We start from the raw sequence: 19,155 nt of genomic DNA, 5'->3' as shown, positions 1-19,155 counted from the left end.
GCTGCCTTTTATCTCCCAGCCCTGCGGCGCCGCCTCCTCCCCCCGGGGCAGGAGCTCAGCCCGGTCGCTGAGCACAGAGCCCTCTGGAGCCCTTGCAAGGCCGCCGGGTGCGGCGAGCGGAGCGCGGAGCGTGTGTCTCGGCGAGAGCGGAGCGCGGAGCGTGTGTCTCGGCGAGAGCGGAGCGCGGAGCGTGTGTCTCGGCGAGAGGGAAGCGCGGTGGCGGTGGCGGTGGCGGGAGGCGCAGTCCCGCCGCGGCCCGCAGGGGGGAGCTCCCGGCCAAGGCGGCGCCGAGCGGCTGCGGGCGGGGAGGCGCCCGAGCCCGGCCCGGCCCTGCCCAGCGCAGCGCAGCCGGGCGGCGGCGAGCGGCGGCGAGCGGGGCCCCGGGCCAGCCGCTGCCGGGCCGCCAGCCGCACTCGGCCCCAGGGAGCCCGCCCGCCCTCGCCGCCGCCCTCGCCGCCGCCCTCGCCGCTGCCGGGCGCCGCTCGCCGCCGAGGACCGCGCGCCCGAGCCGCCCGCCGGAGCCCGCCCGCCGCCCCGCCATGGCGATCGCAAGGCAAGTGCTTTGTCTCTCTGCTCTCCTCTCGCTGCCGCACGCTCGCTCCCAGCCCCTGCGCTACTCCGTAGCCGAGGAGGCGCCGAGCGGCTCGCTCGTAGCCGACGTGGCCGAGGACGCGGGGCTGGCCCCGGCGCAGCTCTCGGCTCGCCGCGCCCGCCTGGCCTCGGAGGACGGCCGGCAGCGCTTGCGCTTGGACCGCGCCACCGGCCGCCTCGTCGTGGCCGAGAGGCTCGACCGGGAGGAGCTGTGCGCCCAGGCGCCCGCCTGCACGCTGCCCTTGGAGCTGCTGCTGGCCGACCCGCTGCAGTTCTTCCGCATCGAGGTGGCCGTGCGGGACGTCAACGACCACTCGCCCCGCTTCCCGGACGAGCAGATCACGCTTAGGATCGCGGAGAACAGCAACCCGGGACTGCGTTTCCCGTTAATGGGGGCTCGAGACCTTGATATAGGTAGCAACGGTGTCCAGGGTTACAGCATCTCTCCCGAGAACGAGTACTTTAGTATCTCCTTTGGGAGTCGGAAAAAGGACAAGAACTATGTGGAACTGGTTTTGGAAAAGCCTCTAGACAGGGAAGAGCAGGCAGAGATGAATTTCAGTCTCACTGCATTTGACGGAGGCTCTCCCCCGAGGAGTGGAACAACTCAAATCTACATTGTTGTTTTAGATGTGAATGACAACGCTCCCAACTTCACACAGGAGCTGTATGTGGGACAGGTTTTGGAAAATACTCCAGTGGGCTCTGTAGTTCTGAGTGTAATGGCAACTGATCTGGATGCAGGTTCTAATGGGGAGATCTCCTACCAGTTCAGGCAAGAGGTGGACCAGAGCGAATCAGCATTTGAGATTGATGCCAAGAGCGGTGAAATTAAACTCACAAAGCCTCTTGATTTTGAGGCAGCAGAGTCATACGAGCTCAGTGTGCAAGCCACGGATGGTGGGGGCCTCTCTGCAATCTGCAAGGTATTGGTAGAAGTGCTCGATGTGAATGATAACGCACCAGAGTTGGTGGTGAGTTCCTTCAGCAGCCCCCTCCCCGAGAACACATTACCTGGGACAGTGGTTGCCTTCTTCACTGTCAGGGACCGTGATGCTGGAGCCAACGGGAAGGTCACCTGTGCCCTTGAGGACCAGTTGTCATTCTCCCTGCGGCCAGCCTATAAGAATTACTATGAGCTGGTGACTGTGACCACACTGGACCGGGAGGAAATGGCACAGTACATTGTAACTGTCACAGCAGCAGACGCAGGGACACCTCCTCTCACCACCACCCAGACCTTCACGGTGGACATCTCTGATGTCAACGACAATGCACCTGTCTTCAACCAGACATCATACACCATGTATGTGCATGAGAACAATATTCCGACGATGCTGGTTGGAACCGTGTATGCCGCAGATGCTGACATAGGCCCCAATGCCAAGGTGACCTATTCCCTGGCACCAGTTCACCCCACAGGGCAGCCTCCCTGTTCCTGCATTTCTGTGAACTCTGAGAATGGGCACGTGTTTGTGCTGCGACCTCTGGACTATGAGCAGCTGAAGCAGACTGAGGTCCTGGTGATTGCCTCTGATGCAGGATCTCCTCCCCTCAGTGCCAACGTCACTGTCCACCTTGTTGTGGTGGATGAGAATGACAATGCCCCACTGGTGCTGCATCCAGCCCAGGACAGCAGCCCAGCATCCAGCGAGCTGGTGCCCATGTCGGCTGAGGCGGGGTACCTGGTCACCAAAGTGGTGGCTGTTGATGCCGACTCTGGGCAGAACTCGTGGCTCTCGTACCACCTGCTGAAGGCCACTGACCCCGGTCTGTTTGTGGTGGGTGCCCAAAGTGGGGAAGTGCATCTGAGGAGGCCAGTGACGGAGAGAGACACCGTGAAGCAGAAGCTTATCATCCTGGTGCGAGACAATGGGCGACCACCGCTGTCGGCCACAGCAGCACTGAGTGCACTTCTGCTCAATGACTTCTCAGATGTGCGTCTACCACACGGCAGCCCAGACATAGTGGACGACAGTGACTCCTTGACAACCTATTTAATCATTTCCCTGGTCTTTGTCTCACTGCTCTTCCTCGCATCCATGGCAGCATTCATCACTTGCAAGGTGTGCAAGAGAAAGGAGCTGAAGGATGGACATGTCCTTTATGCTGCCAGCAACTTTCCGAGTAGCCTGGCTGATGCAGCCTCTGCAGGGACCCTGCCCCATCCCTATTGCTATGAGATCAGCCTCACAACAGGTTCAGGCAACAGTGAGTTCAAGTTCCTGAAGCCCATCCTGCCCAGCCTGCCACCACAGCACTGTGCCCTGGGTGGGGACACTGATGAGGAACAGGTTTTTCCCCAAGGCCCTCTCACTGCTGAGGATGTGCTACCAGAGAACACAGGGATGCTCTCTGGGGAAGAGTTCAATAGTCTTTCCTTTAACTAGGACGCAGTCAGCACAGCCAGAGGCTTGGGCCTTGTGACAGGAAATGCTCCAGGCTATAACCTGTGGCAATGTTTTCCCTAGAGTTCATCTGACTTTACATTTGGCATCATTTTCCCCCTCTAAAGTTGCCGATATTAGAAGAAAAGTTGTCTCTTCCTCCAAAACACTAGAAGAAAAGACCAAAAGAAACTAGAGTCTCCTTAAGTATGATGATAATATATTTCAGCTCTATTACAGGCATTTCTCAAGTGCTTTCAGAGTGGGCTTCATTCCATTGCTACCACCGTAATTCTTATATCACTTGCTATAGGCCAGGGTCATGGATCTCTTATTCTGTGCTCTAATTCAGTAGCAAGGTCCTTGCTGAAATGTGTTTAGCCCTCATTCTGGGTCAGAAATGCAAGAAATTTGTGAGTATTGTGTTAGAAGGTAATGCCTCTGTCTCTGAGATGCATGTACTCCATGTGTTTTGCCTTCTGGTGTCTCTGTCTTTCTGTCCAGCCATTGTGTGACTGCACATGCTGCACAAAGGCTGCCCAGGGAAGCAGGAGGACGCTCCCATGTACGCATTGTGGTGCACAGCATTCCAGCTCAGCAGGCAAGACTGACCTGTTGAGCCTCTAAGTAATGCTGTCTCATCTTGTGTAGTGAAGAACAGTAAGGGGTACAAGATATTCCTTTGACCCATATGGGGGATGTGGGTGGGCTGCCTCCTTGGGATTGCCTTGGAAATATGTAGCATGGCCTTGTTGGTATGGAACGGAATGGCAAAGCTAAAGTCCTTATATGCTTCTACAGGACATTCCTTTTGGACCTTTCACCAGCTTCGTTGCTGTCCTTTAAAATAGACCTGATCTGATTTTGTGGGTTCCTGTTATAGCATTTGTATTTTTGGTTTTGCCCTTTCTCCTACTCTCTGAACTGTGTTTGACCACTGTCTTTCCAATTCCTCTGAGGAAGGACTGTCACTCCTTTATAATAATGGATAGTTGAACTGGCAGGGAATGACTGGAAACCTTCCCACTGTGTTGTGCTGCAGTTATAAACTGTACCATTGTAAACCAGGATATTGTTGTGTGCAAAAGTGAAATAAAGAGAACACCTGAAAGCCTGTATGGAGACTGGGGTGTTTGTAGAGATGTTCCTTCTGGGAAAGCTCTGTGAATGTTTTTCAAAGGCTGAGCAGTGATTTCTCCTGTTGTCCCTTGGCTGATGTAAGGTTGATTGGGTCCATTTCTTCTGTTTGGAGACATGCCTGAGAGAGCATTGAGGGAACCTGTGTGGAACAATGATTTGTTGTCAAGCCTCTTTGGGTCTTCAGGGCACTGAGCTTCTGGCTGTGAGAGGGCTCCATTATATCCAAGCCAGAGGAGCCATGTCTCTCCCCTAACAGGATCCCTGAGTGTGCAAAGGCCTCCGCGTAGCCATGACCTTTAGGAGTGAAATTCCCAACTGTCCTGACTGCTCTGTCTGGGGATGGCACTGGTGAGGTGTTGGAGGACAAATTGTTTGTGGCACTAAAGGTGTAGAAGTTTCCGAAGATAGGTGGCACAAAAAGAGCATAGTTGTTCCTTTGGGGCAGAATTTGGGGAAGTGTCAGGATGTGGGTATTTGGTGATGAAAACTGCTACCAGGAAGAGGGAAATTGGAGGACTACAGGCATCCCTTCTGCCAAGGGTCTGAGAAAACCGTTTAGTCCTGAGGGCAGGCTGCTGTAGTGAAGACCATTGTACAGTGAATAGTAAGTGATTTATTGTCCATTTAACCTGTGTAAATTCATAGAATCATTTAGGTTGGAAAAGATCCTTGAGCACCACGAGCCTAACCGTTAACCTAACACCTAGCCACTACGTATGTCCCTATATCCACCCAGGGCCATGTCCAGGGACGTTGCCTCAGCCACTTCCCTGGGCAGCCTGTGCCAATGCTTGACAGCCCATCAGGTGTTGCAAAATCCTTTGCAGAAGGATTAACTCAACTCACTGTAACTGCAGAGCCTGCTGGCAGCACCAGCTTGCTGCTGGTGGTGAGAAAGTCACCTAAGAGCAAGAAGGCTGTGTGTGAACATCGTTTACTATTGCAACAGAAATGAGGAATAGAATTGTTTATTTGCAGGAAGGTCCTAAAAGGGCTTGAATGACTGAAGCAGGTGGGACTCTTTCTTTTCTATGACCAAGATCTGCGTGGCTGCAGTCCTTCCTGGAGCGATTCTACTCATCGTTCTCAGCATTTAAAGGGATTAAATTGGGATTTCCTTGGAAACATATCGGCAGTAATGGTGTTGAGATGGAAGAGGATGGAATGGAATAGATTAGAATCGAATATTTTAGTTGGAAGGGATCTACAAGGATCATCTAAGTCCAACTGCCTGAGCACTTCCGGGCTGACAAAATGTTAAACAATATTGTCCTTGTTGGACAGCTGGAATACCTCTGGCCAGCTTCAGTAGATGATCTAGAAGGGCCCTGCTGTAACATTTGCAAGCTCCTTCATTACTTTTTGAGGGCCCCCATCAGGCTAAATGCACCTGAGAATATTCAGCTGATACAGCTGATCTCTGACAATTTCAACATCCATGAAGGAAAAGTCACTGTTCCCACCCTCATGGTCCTCCACCTCAGTAGACTGAGCAGCCCAGGGTTAGGTGACCATCTTCAACAAGCATCAGTCCAAATTTTCTTAGACCGCGTTCTACTATAAACATATTGAAAAAGTCTATCTTGGTGTCTGACACAGCACTGGTGAATTTTGCCTCTAACTGAGCTTTGACCTATGATGTGTTCTCCCTGTATACACAAGCCACAGGTCTGCAATCTTCCTGCAAAGCCTGATCTTGCTTCCAGAGATGATAGAATTTATTTCTTCACTTGAACTCCACAAGTTCCCTCTAGGGCCCAGATGGATTTCTGCCCCTCTTGCTTGGCTTTTGGCACAGTGGCGTAGCCTGTTCATTGGCTGTAAGTGTAGAGTTGTGAAAACATGTTTGTTGTCTTTGTGTGGAGAATGAGGAAGCACCAGGAATTGCTTCAAAGGACTTTGTCTGAAGGTAGCATGGAGATGAACTTGGAAACAGGCCATTGGGTTTCGTCTTGTCATTGTTGTTCTGAGTAGAGAGGCTTCTTGATGGTAGTGGAAAGCTGTCCCACTATGATTTTCTATGTTCGTGTTAGAGCATTTGCTTTGTCCATTTGGCCCTTTCTACTTTGTGAACTGTGTTTGAGCATTGTCTTGCCAATTCTTCTTAAGAAGGACTGTAACCTCATGTATAGTAAGAAAATGTTTGACTGGCAGAGAGTATTTGGAAACCCTCCCACAGTGTTGGGCTGCAGTTATGAACTGTACTGTTGTAATCTGGGACGGCTTTGTGTGTAAAAGTGAAATAAAGAGAACACGTGAATGCCTTGTGTGGAGACAGCAGTCTTTGTTTTCTATTTTTCAAAAACCTTTTTCCTTCTATTCCTCCCTTGGCTGAAATAAGGTTGAGCCTGGGCATTTCTTCAGTTTGGAGACACATTCGGTAGAGCATTCAGGAAAGTTGTGGGAACAGGGATTTGTTGTCAGGCCTCTGTGGCTCATCCGAGCACTGAGTTTCTGGCTGTAACAGGGCTAAGTTAGATCCAGGTCAGGGGACCTGGTCCCTCCTCGAACAGTGGTGTTGGGTGTGCAAAGGCCCTGCAAATCAGTAAGGTTGAGGAGTGAACTTTCCAACTCTTCTGACAGCTCTGGTTTGTGGATATCAACTGTTTGTTTTTTCAACACCAAATGTTTTGATGCTAAATGTTTTGAGGTGTGGATATCACAAAGACAACAGACATCTTCCTTTTGCGTCATCAGGAGGTGGGCATTTGGTGGGTGAAAACTGTAGCCAGGAAGAGGCTTTGCTGTCAGGAAATGCAGAGGACTGGAGCTGTGCCTTCTGCAAGGACCCCATAAAAAGATAAGTCCTGAGCCTGGTCTGATGAAGTAATTCTGAGCAGAAGACCATTGTACATGTAGAACTGAGTGATCTACCATCCAATTAATGTGGAAAGGCACAGGCCTTTGCTGTGCTGTGTTGTGCTACAAAATCCCTGGTCAGCAGGAGAAACTCAGCCAGCTCACTGGAACCATGGAACCTGCAGGCAGCACCTACTTGCTGCTAGAGAGAAAGCCACATGTGAACAAGAGCTCTACCTCCAAACTTCTTTTAGTGTGACAGCCAAAGTGAGGAGTAGAATCACTTTCTTGCATGAAAGTCTTAAAATGGCTTGAATGACTGAAACGGGGGCAATCTTTCTTTTCTTTGATGGGGGTCTGCATGGCTGCTGTGCATGGCTGGAGCCCTGCCTGAAGTGTCTGCCCAGGGTTCTCCTCATCTACAGGGACAGAGCATTATCTCTGGAGATCTCTGATAGCATGAGCGACAATGAAGAAGGTGTGTTTGACATCTGAGACAGTGGCTGTGTCTGTCTCAGTCTCACTGAGACCCCGAGGAACCAGCACCTCTTGGTCTAACTCAGCTGCTTCTGGGATCATTTGATCTCGAGCATCCAGGTGTCTGATGCAGTTCCTAACCAGATGATTTATTATGGTTTTTACCATGTGAGAGGGGAAATGTTGTCTCCTGTATTGGAGGGCCTCAACACAGTACCGGACTTTCCTGAGGTGCTCATCAGAGGTGCTTTTCAGGAAGCAATGTGGTGGGTAGGACTTGTGTGAGGTCTGTGGGCCCCTCCCCTGTGATAGCGGCTGGACCAGCATATGTCTCATCTTCTGTAGGGGAAAACAGTAAAGCACACTAGACTTTCCTTGGGCATTTAGATGGCTGTGTGGAAGCTGTGTCCTTGGGATTTCCTTGGAAATATGCCAGCAGTACCGTGTTGAGGTGGAATGGAATGGACTATTTTAGTTGGGAGGACTCTACATGAATCTTCTTAGTCCAACTGCCTGGGCACTTCAGGACAGGTCAGACATCAAAGAATATTATGAAGGGCATTGTCCAAATGGCTCTGCAACACCAGCAGGTGTACGGTGCCACGATTAAGAGACGGGACATAGCCTGATACAATCAAAGTGTCCAATTTATTGCGTTTAAAGGACATTCTTATAGTAGTTACAAGAGGCACGTTTCAAACTGATTGGTTTTTACACTATACTAGGCAATCACAGATTGGTTAATACAAATGAGCCTTTTTTAAGCATCTACTTGCTTTTAGCAACAGCAGCAGCTCCTCTCATCAAGGCCACTGTTTCGCAACCACAGACACCTGTGCTCATCCGCATGGAGCCAGTAGTCTCTATTTCTTTTTAAACAAAAGCCTTATCTCACTCCTCCCAGGGTCTCTGACTGACAAGTTCCAGCACGTCCTGTCCTACATCTCCCCCTTCCTGTTGCACAACAAGAATCTTATCCACCCATTCTTTGGAGAATCGATCACCCAGGGACATCCTTTAACTACCACCCATAAGATTAAGAGCATCCGTAATGTTAACGTCCTCCTCATTCTTGTCGACTGCTTTCGTGGCTGGGGCTCAACAGTTGTCACACAGCAATGCGGGCTTGATCCACCTCGCAGGTGCCCAAAGTGGTCCTGTATCTGTTAAAATACAAGCTTAACCTCGTCTCCATGTTAGCAGCTTATACAGACCTGTCCATTGCCCATAATAACTGTTTTTCAATAGCACTTTCACATTGTCTTATGTTTGCTCTAATTTTGATGACATGGTTTGTACATGCTTCAACTTTGGCACAATTTGATTATCTCCTGCTAATCGCAAAAAAATCATTACATATTGCTCCATTGCTCCTTGGCGTTTCTCCTGATTCCCCCCTTTTTCTGTTTTGCTAACAATGTTTTTATTACTTGATGGGTACGTTCAATAATGACATGACTCGGTAAATGGATATCAATACTTTCTGAATAATCTATTAGATCTACTTATAACTTCAAAATATTTACCATGCACCACTTAGCACATTCTTTTGTCATTGGGATATAAATGATTGTCAAGCCTTGGCCTAATAACTGAACACTTCTTTTTCTTCCCTCGGTGATTATCGTTGTAATCATTTCAAATTTAGTGAGTATGGTTTTGGAGGTTAGTGTGGTAAAATATCCACTCAATAATTTGTAATGAATCTTTTGAATTTTCCTCTATCATTGCCTCAATTATCCCTAAAGGTTGTCTGCACTAAGACCCAGCAGTTTCTGACGAGTAACATTGGAATGCAGAGTGTTCTCACAACATTTTCCTGGAGAGATAACACCGTTAACTCCTTTGGACTTCTTCAAGGCTGAGAGAAAAAAAAAGAAAGGAAGGAGAAGAGGGGCGGGGGGCACTCACACACATACAGCTGCATGTTTTGCTAGGTGTTTTAAAACTTTTCCTTCTGAAGCCTGTCATTCCAAAGATCCCCAAGTAAATCTACCTGTTTGCCGGCTTAGTGGACATTTGAGATTGAAAGGTCCCAGAAATATATTTTCAAGGTTAATCAAAACCAATTTTTAAGTCTTACAAACGTCTGAAGCGCTTCAAACACACACACACATATGCACACGACCACTCATTTCTCAGCTAGCCGAATACATTCATACGATGTTGGTTATCACTATTGGATCCACAATTTTTCCATGTTAGGGATATTTAAACTACATACAGTACTGGGAACATACAACACTTAAGATATGTACATGCTTTATCTAGTAAGGCTTATATCGATTGTCTAACAAATATTTCACTTATGGTAGACTTTTGTAGTTTCTGCATTGATAGAATCATGGACTGGTCAGTTGAACCACAGCCTCTGTCTCTTCATGGGGTACAATTGCTGAAAAACAAATCAGATGAGTGATTCTAGTGCCCTTTGATATAAAGTCAGAAGGCATAGGCATCCAAACTATTACTTGCATCGCTCTCGTAAAGTTGGCATTGGTCAATTCTGGTAAAACAAGCAATCTTTGTAACAGGTGATGATGCAATTAACAGTGCACTAAGTCCATTATCCGTTTTTATTTGAGAGGGTATACCCAAAGTGGCAAAGGCATGCATCAAATATTTACGGACGTCACGTGCTTTTTCTCCTGTGTGACAAGAAGCAAATAAGGCGCCGGAAAAGGTGTCTATAGAAGAGTGAATATATTTCAGTTTGCCAAATTCCAGAAAGTGAGTTACATCCGTTTGCCATAGCTGTAAACTTTGTAGTCCTCTGGGATTAACTCCTCCTGCTATCGACGGAAAAGAATGTCTTTGGCAGTCAGGGCATACAGCAACGATATTAGATGCTTGCTGAGAGGTGAGGCCAAACTGTCGTTTGAGACCTCCAGCATTCTGGTGAAAAAAGGAATGGCTAAGTCTAGCCTGTGCTATGCGATCGGGCAATACCTGTACTGGTAATGTCAATAAATTGGCCCATCGATTCACTTCTGCAATAAAGCCAGGTAGAGAAGTGTGTGACCTAACATGCATAACAAAATAGGGGTGAGGGCGAGAGTCCAAAAGAAAAATAAGCTCCTGTAACAAGGCAAATAAGTTAGGATGTGAGAGGTCACGCAATAAAGATGCTTTGGCTCTCTCTACAATCCCTGTAACATAAGCAGAATCAGTGACAAGATTAAGTGATGTGGTCCACTTCCAGAAAACTCAAACTACTGCAGTCAGTTCCACTATTTGGGGGGATCCAAGAACGGTGTCTATGTCCGAGTTCCATCGTTCATGTTGGTCATCCCACCGTAGAATAACTGACTTATGCATTTTTCCAGACCCATCTGTAAATACGGTAAGGGCCTGTAATGGCTGATCACTCCTTTTCGGCTTAGGCATTAAACGAAAGTCTGCATTAAGTAACTTAGGTGAAGGTGGATGGGATGTAAGTTGACGTGCATAGTCAGCTAGTGCCATAACAAAGGCATCTGATTGTTGATAGAGCCGCTGTAAATACATATTTGTTACAGGTAAGCAAATACAAGTAAAATCTACTCCTGATAATGCTAGCAAACTTTGCCTGGCCTTAATTATCAAACAGGCAAACATTTCATGCTGAGTCAAAATAGTTTTTGATGATTGATTTGGCAAAAAAATCCATTCAATAATTAACAGTGGGTCTGATTTTTCAAAATCCCATTGAAATATCAGGGCATGAGGCTGTCGAGCGGGATTTAAAATGATCAGGTAAAAAGGTAACTCAGGAGCCCACCGATGTGCTTGTTTAAAGCTGATTGCCGTAGCAACCTTCTGTAAGGAGTTAATGGCCTCAGGGCCAAGACTGTGGTGGGAACACAAGTCAGTATCACCCTTGAGCAGTTTGAACAAGGGGCCTAAATCCGTGTTAGAAATTCCCAACAGCGGCCAGACCCAATTGATTGTGCCTAATAGTTTCTGTACATCATGTAAATTTTTTACATCTGTTCATATCTGTAAAGGTTGCAGAATTACGGATTGAGCCCTTATACGCCAGCCCAAGTATTTCCATGGTGGTGTTTTTTGAATTTTTTCCGGCGCAATACAAAGGCCTGCCGAATCGACGGCAGTCATGACAAGGGCTACGGCTTCCTCCATGACCTCGTGGCGTTGTGCAGCCACTAGAATATCATCCATATAATGATATAGTAAAGCATTGGGCACAGCGGCCCTGACAGGGCTAAGCACTTTAGCCACATACCACTGACAGATTGTAGGACTATTTTTCATACCTTGTGGTAGCACAACCCACTGATATCTTTGCAATGGAGCTTGCATGTTAACGCTAGGAACGGAAAAAGCGAATTTAGGAGCATCATTTGGATGCAGGGGGATATTGAAAAAACAATCTTTGAGATTGATAACAGTCAAATGCCAATCCCGAGGTATCATAGTAGGGAACGGAAGGCCGGGTTGTAGGGCTCCCATGTCTTCCATAGCGTCATTAATTTTTCTAAGATCATGGAGCAAGCGCCATTTGCCAGACTGTTTTTTGATGACAAAAATAGGTGAATTCCAAGGACTGGTAGAAGGCACAATATGTCCTTTCAGCAATTGTTCATCAACTAATTCTTGAAGGGCGCAAGGCTTTTCCAGTGGAAGGGGCCATTGATCAACCCAAACAGGGGTATCAGTTCTCCAAGTTATTTTCAGGGTGTCACACACTTCAATGGCCCCATCTAAAAATGGGTCCGAATAGACATTCCCCACTGGGACAACACATCACGCCCCCACAAAATCATGGGAACTGGCAATACAAAAGTCTTAATGGAGGCTATGTGTCCCTCTGGACCTTGAATTTGGATTAATTCTAGACTCTGGTGGCTGCTACCAGTCCCACCAATTCCAGCTAATGTTTGGGAAACATTGGCTAAAGGCCATTGTGGTGGCCATTTGGCCTGTGATATTACAGTAGCATTAGCTCCCGTGTCAATAATCCCACTGAGTACTATTTGTTGTTTCCCACGAATGAGGGTACATTGACATAGGGGTCATTTTTGAGAGATAGACTGCACCCACAAAATTTGTGGGTCTCCTGTAGACCCAAACCCTCCCTTCCTTTGATAGGGTTGGCGAGAGTCAGGGGGATCTGTTCTCATGGGAATCAACACCAATTGCACTATACAGCTACCTTTTGGTACCGTACAGGGAGGAAGTGGGGTCCATGCCATGATTTTAATTTCATTAACGCTGTCAGAGTCAATGACGCCAGGCAATACAAAAAGTCCCGACAAGGTAATAGATGACCTTCCTAGCAATAGCGCCTGTGTCCTGGGGGGTAAAGGTCCCGAAACATTTGTCGATAGTAAGTGAACCGAGGAATCTAATAATGTTACTGTGTGTGAGGTTGCCAGGTCCAATCTGGCACTACCTGCTGTTGCTGGGCAAAGACTTGAGGTGGTGCTGTTTCCCTCCGGAGGTTTCGAAAAGTTGGCTGCGGTATTTGTGTCCGCACGCGTCGCTGCCCCGCGCTCCATGGTCAGTTTCCCTGTATCGGTTGTCCCTGAAAATCATACTTGGAGCGACATTGATTAGCGTAATGACGCCCTCTCCGACATTTGGGACAAATTCCAGGTGTTTGGAATTGAGTTCCAGTGTTAGTACTTAGACAATTTCTTTTCAAATGACCAGGTTTACCACAACCATAACAATTCCCCAGTCCTGTTTGATTCGTTGGGGCACGCATGGCTGCGAAAGCCGCAGCTGCGAAAGCCGCAGCCATAGTTTCAAATTTATGATCTATAGTGCCAATTCTATTACAAGCCTCTACCATTTCAATTAATGTAGGATTTGGGTTCGGGAGAGATTTTAACAGTTTCTTACAATCCACATTAGCATTTTCAATGGCTAATTTCAACAATAAAATTTCCTGGGCCTGTACGTTATCTACTTGTCGTTCCAAAGCCTGTTTTAATCTGTCTATAAATTGCATATAAGGCTCTCGGGGTTCCTAGGTAATAGTAGTAAATGCTTTTTGCGGTTTTTGAAAATCAGAGACTTTCAAAAAAGCCTTTTAAGCCTTTTCATGGGTCGCCTCAAGGGCCTCCCGTGGGATTCGAACCTGATCCACGGGGTTAATATGTTGGCCTGTGCCTGTGAGATGTTCTATGGTTAGCGCGGCTATATCAGCATTACTGTGACCCTCATAAGTCAAAAGAAGTGCCTGTAGTCCCCTCCTCCCGTGAGCTTCCCATAAAGAATATTGTGTAGGCGTCAGTAACAATTGTGCCAGAGATTTTAAATCATGTGGAGTCATGACATGGGTATCAAAAACAGAAGATAATAAACTCGCAAAATACGGAGAAGAAAGTTCATGTTCGGTTACCGTATGGCACAATTCCTTAACAACTGGGAAAGAAAGAACCTCCCACTGAGCCCCCCGAACTTGATAGATAACAGGGGCCACTATGGTTTTTGCAATTTCTAATTCCCCTTCTTTTAAGGCTTGGCGCCTTATGTTAATCCACACATCATGTGGATCGGGGGGGTAGAGGTCTGGTTCCTTTTCAGGATCCACCGGTCCTGGATCAAAGGGATCGTCAGCACCCCCATCGGGGTGTGCAGAGACAAGCACAGACAGTTTAGGGAGGTGAGGGGTTAGTACAGATGTTGACGATCCTGCACTCGGCTCAAAATTATCGCTCTGCTTCTTTGAGTCGACATGCGCCTTTAACACTTCGAAAACTTTCTGCCAGGGAGCCCCCAGCTTTTTCGCTCTTTTTTTTTTCTCTGTCGTAGCATCCCACAGTTTCACCTCCACTTCATCCCAGAATTTCCGCGTAAAGATAGTGGATGCGGTTACAGTGGGTATTTTTCCCTGTACCCATTTAAGTATTACTTTAAGATCATGTCCAGAAATATTTTTCCCATGCTTTTGAAGAAGGGCTTTCATAAGTTCATATACATCTCTTTCAGGGGAAGAAAACTGATTCCCCATTTTTCCCACAGCTCACCTCTATGTTCCAGAGGGATTTTTGACCGGTCGGTTCCTGCTTCGTTTCAGCAACTTATTCAATATTCCGTGGGACTCTCAGCATGCCACTCAGCCAGGTGGTTCTCCGACCCTTTGGTAATCTCATCCGTATCACGTCGGGGTCACCAATTTGCCATGATTAAGAGACGGGACATAGCCTGATACAATCAAAGTGTCCAATTTATTGCGTTTAAAGGACATTCTTATAGTAGTTACAAGAGGCACATTTCAAACTGATTGGTTTTTACACTAAACTAGGCAATCACAGATTGGTTAATACAAATGAGCCTTTTTTAAGCATCTACTTGCTTTTAGCAACAGCAGCAGCTCCTCTCATCAAAGCCACTGTTTCGCAACCACAGACACCCATGCTCATCTGCAAGGAGCCAGTAGTCTCTATTTCTTTCTAAACAAAAGCCTTACCTCACTCCTCCCAGGGTCTCCGACTGACAAGTTCCAGCACGTCCTGTCCTACAGTAGGGCACTGATTTTGCAGTCTTTCTAGAAAGCTTGACCTTGCTTCCAGGGTTGACACAATACATTCTTCCCCTTGAAGTCCACGAGGAGTCCCCTGTTTGGCTTAACTGATCTTCTCTGCTTGCTTGATTTTTGACACAGTGGCATTGCCTGCGCATAGACTGTGAGTGTAGAGAACTGTGAAACCACACCCCGATGGAGACATAGTAGGACTTAGGACTGTACTTAAACAGTTAATGTAGTGCCTATAATGTTACAGTTCTAAATCAGGAGTATAACCTTAAGTCTAGACCAATATTAATATCCTCTAAGGGTTTGGGAGAGACTCTATGCCCTGTCCGCAGCTCAGTGATAAAGTCTTTATAGATGTTTCCACAAAGTTGCTGTGAATTAAGTTTTTGCAGATGTTTTTGCAGAAGTTCTGTTTGCAGAAGTTTTTGCGGTATTCGTATGATGTCAACATCAGTGCAGAATCTCAGACCAGCTGAGAGGAAGCTCCAATTATGACCCACTCCTCTCATTCTCATGTAGTCCATTCCAGAGGGATACCATCTGGGGTATCACTCGATCCAGCTCCTTAAATTCTTCGCCTTTTATCAGTGGTGCCTCTAGTAAGGGACATGGTGTGTTACTCCAGCCCTGCTGCTGGGAAAACCCTCACCAAAATGTACAGACCCAAAGAACTCCAAAATCATACATCTGGCCATTTCCAACACACAAAACATATAGTTACTACATTTATAAGCCATCCAAATACAACATACAATGCTTTCTATTCACAGACCTTCCTAATACTTCTGCTTTGAGGATCACCTCCGAGTCTTTCTTCTGTGGTTATGGTGTGATATGTGGAGGGGATACTCAGGGGCTGATTTAGTCATCCCGATAGGCAAACAAGTGGCAAAGATATAACGGACCCTTTGCTCTCCCATCTCCCCTCGCTTTCCCCATGGTAGTTCCTCCCAGATCCACTCTTGAACTCTCCCTCTAATCATCACATAATTAACTTCTCACATTCCTGGAATCCCCTCAAACAGATTAAGGACAATCTGTTCTCCCTCTCCTTCTGACCGTTACTGTTTGTGTATCTGGGGGTCGAATTTGTGACCTCCTCCTATTTGATTTCCTCCCCTATTCCCTAGAAGTTCTTCTCGGACCCGCCCCACTCGCTAAGGGTCCCGTGCTGATGAACAAGCGGAGAAGAGTTGGTAAAAGCCCTCAAAGCGTCCTGTGGAAGTGGAGGATCTTGCAATGCCCACCCAGAGGAAAACCCCGAGCTGCGGATGAAGAGCTGGCGTTTACGAGCCGGGCAGTGCTGCCCAGAGCGGCGCTCTGTCTGCGGGGAGGGAGCTGCTTCCTAGCAAAGAGAGAGCGTTCCCACTGCGCCTTTTGGCTCCGGTGGGCACAGGGAGCGCAGCCTCCAGCAGCAAAGGCCGGGCTGGCGGCTCTGCCGCGGCTGAGCAGCAGAGGAAATATTCCCCCGTGCGACGCTGGGTGGGGGTGTTGGCCGCGAACCGGCGGGTTCCTGTGCCCGCCCCGGCTTTGCAGGCAGCGGCGGAGAGAAAGAGCCGCGGGAGCCGCTCGGGAAGGGCGGCGGCACACGGAGTCGGGGAGCTCGGGGGCTTTCAGGCCCCTCAACCCGGGATTGCTGACCAAATCCGCCTCGGACGCCGCTGGACGATGCTGGGAACGACGGAGGACGGGGAATGGCTTTTGTGGCGAGTGCGAGCGAGTGGGAGACGGAACGGAGAGCGGCAGAGGCGAGTGATCTTGTTGCTTGTGTGCGTTTGCGTGTGTCAGAGCGGGGCCGAACCCCTCCGCTATTCCCTGGCGGAGGAGATGGAGAGGGAGTCGTTTGTGGGCAATATTGCAGAGGACCTGGGGCTTTCTCCGAGCCAGCTGGCGGCTCGCAAGGCGCGCGTTGTGTCCGAGGGGAACGAGCGGCTTTTCCTCCTCAATCGAAACACGGGAGCGCTGACGGCAAAAGAGTCTCTGGACCGAGAGAAGATGTGTCCGCAGAGCGATACCTGCACCGTCTCCTTTAAGATATTCTTTGAAAATCCCTTGGAGCTGATCCGAGGGGAGTTGGAGGTTCTTGACGTTAACGACAACTCCCCCGTCTTCCCGAAGAAGGAGGTGGTTTTAGAAGTTCTGGAAACGACATCTCCTGGATCCCGTTTCCCTCTGCAAAGCGCCCGGGACAAGGACGTGGGCCAGAACGGATTGCAGAACTACAGCCTCGAGTCTAATTCACATTTCTCCCTCGATGCGGGAACAGAGAAAGGTGAAGTAGCTTATGTGGACCTAGTCCTAGAACGGCAACTGGATCGGGAAGAACAGCCACGACTGAATTTACTCCTTATCGCCACAGATGGGGGCTCCCCACCCAGGTCGGGAACTGCTCAGGTGCGGATTATCGTGGTGGATGCTAATGACAACACCCCGGTGTTCAGTCGGGAGGTCTACGAGGTGCAATTGGCCGAGAACAGCCCCCCGGGGCAGCTGGTGGTCAGAGTCGCGGCCGCGGATCCCGACGAAGGGTCCAACGGGAAAGTGCGATACAGTTTCAGCCACATATCGGAGCGGTCCCAGCAGCTTTTCGAGCTGAACCCTGACACCGGGGAGATCCGGGTGGCCGGAAACGTAGATTTCGAGGAAGAGAAGCATCACAAGATGGTGGTGACAGCCACCGACGGCGGGGGTCTGTCTGCGCACTGCAAAGTGCAGGTGGAGGTGCTGGACGTGAACGACAACGCCCCGGAGATAACGCTCACCTCCCAGTCGGTCTCCATTCCCGAGGACGCGCCGCCCCGCACCGTGGTGGCCCTGTTGAGCGTGCGGGACCGCGACTCCGGCGACAACGGCAGGACGGAGTGCTCCATCGACGGGGACTCGCCCTTCATGCTGACGGGCGGCGGGGATGAGTACTACGAGCTGAGGACGACGGCGGCGCTGGACAGGGAGCGGACGGCAGAGTATAACGTGACGGTGAGAGCCGCGGACCGGGGCAGGAGGCGGCTGAGCTCCCGGGCGAGCCTGCGGGTGCAGGTGTCGGACGTGAACGACAACGCGCCCGAGTTCACGCAGGCGGTTTACACGGCGTCGGTGTCGGAGAACGAGGGCCCCATGGTCCGCATCGGCAGCGTGAGCGCCACGGACGCCGACGCGGGAGCGAACGGGCGCGTGAGATACGCGCTGGTGCGGCAGGAGGGTGCGGAGCAGCCCGCGGTGTCGGTGAACGCCGAGAGCGGCGCCGTTTTCCTGCTGCGGCCGCTGGACTACGAGCAGGTGCGCGCCTTGGAGGTGGCGGTGCGCGCTGCCGACGGCGGCTCGCCGCCGCTGAGCGCCCAGGCGGTGCTGCGCGTGGTGGTGCGCGACGAGAACGACAACGCGCCCGTGGTGCTGCACCCGCCCGCCGAGAGCAGCGGCGCGGCGGCGGGCGAGCTGGTGCCGCGCTCGGCCGAGGCCGGGTACCTGGTGGCCAAGGTGGTGGCGGTGGACGCGGACGCGGGGCAGAACGCGTGGCTGTCGTACGAGCTGTGGAAGGCGACGGAGCCGGGGCTGTTCCGCGTGGGGCCGCACAGCGGCGAGGTGCGCACGGCGCGGGCCGTGGCGGAGCGGGACGCGCCCCGGCACAGGCTCGTCGTGCTGGTGCGAGACCGCGGGCGGCCGCCGCGCTCCGCCACCGCCACCCTCGGCATCGCCCTGGTCGGCGGCTTCTCCGACGCCCATCTGCGGGGCGCCGAGGAGGCGCCGGCCGCCGAGCCCGAGGGGCCGCTCACCCTCTCCCTCACCGTCTGCCTGGCCTGCGTGTCCGCCCTCTTCCTGGCCACGGCGGGGGCCGCCGTGGCGGCCAAGGTGCGGCGGGCCCGGCGCAGCGCGGCCGAGAGCTTGCCCGCCTTCCCGCAGTCCGCCCCGCCGAGCAGCGCGGGCTCCCTGCCCCGCAGCTCCGTCTACGACGTCTGCTTCGCCGCCGGCAGCCTCGACGGCGACTTGCGCTTCCTCGGGCCCCTCCTGCCCTGCTTCCCCGCCGGGCTGCCCCCCGGCCCGGCCGAGCAGCGGAGCTCGCTCTGCTCCACGGAGGCGGCCAACCTCGGCGACGACGGCGACCGGGCTGCAGAGGTGAGGGACCTGCCCGGGCCGGGGCGAGGCGGGGAGCGGGGAGGGAGCAGCGCGGGGGGCTCGGGGTGTCGCTCACGTGGGGAGTCTCGGTGTTGTGGCTCTGTGGGTGGAGGAGCCCCAGGGTCGGGAGGAGAGGGCGGAGAGAGTCTCAGAGCCGCTGGTGGG

The 19,155-nt window shown here is 50.7% G+C and overlaps 2 protein-coding genes across 2 annotated transcripts in view; both read left to right on the top strand.

Annotated features, from left to right (window-relative positions):
- The window catches only part of LOC138727276 (protocadherin beta-15-like), a 41,576-nt gene that overhangs the window by 16,945 nt on the left and 5,476 nt on the right, over positions 1-19,155 (top strand). The gene's annotated exons all lie outside the window — the stretch shown is intronic.
- On the top strand, positions 540-2,981 carry LOC138727203 (protocadherin beta-15-like). The gene has a single exon (XM_069869493.1). It carries the CDS (start codon positions 540-542, stop codon positions 2,979-2,981), a length of 2,442 nt encoding a protein of 813 aa, XP_069725594.1.

This window comes from Phaenicophaeus curvirostris, chromosome 15, assembly GCF_032191515.1.
Source record: "Phaenicophaeus curvirostris isolate KB17595 chromosome 15, BPBGC_Pcur_1.0, whole genome shotgun sequence".
Lineage (NCBI taxonomy): Eukaryota > Metazoa > Chordata > Aves > Cuculiformes > Cuculidae > Phaenicophaeus > Phaenicophaeus curvirostris.
Note: the sequence above shows the minus strand (reverse complement) of the source record. Positions and strands in the feature narration are given on the sequence as shown.

Bases quoted from the DNA above. Each gene is read 5' to 3' on its own strand.
- LOC138727203 (XM_069869493.1), top strand. From the start codon at position 540: ATGGCGATCGCAAGGCAAGTGCTTTGTCTCTCTGCTCTCCTCTCGCTG.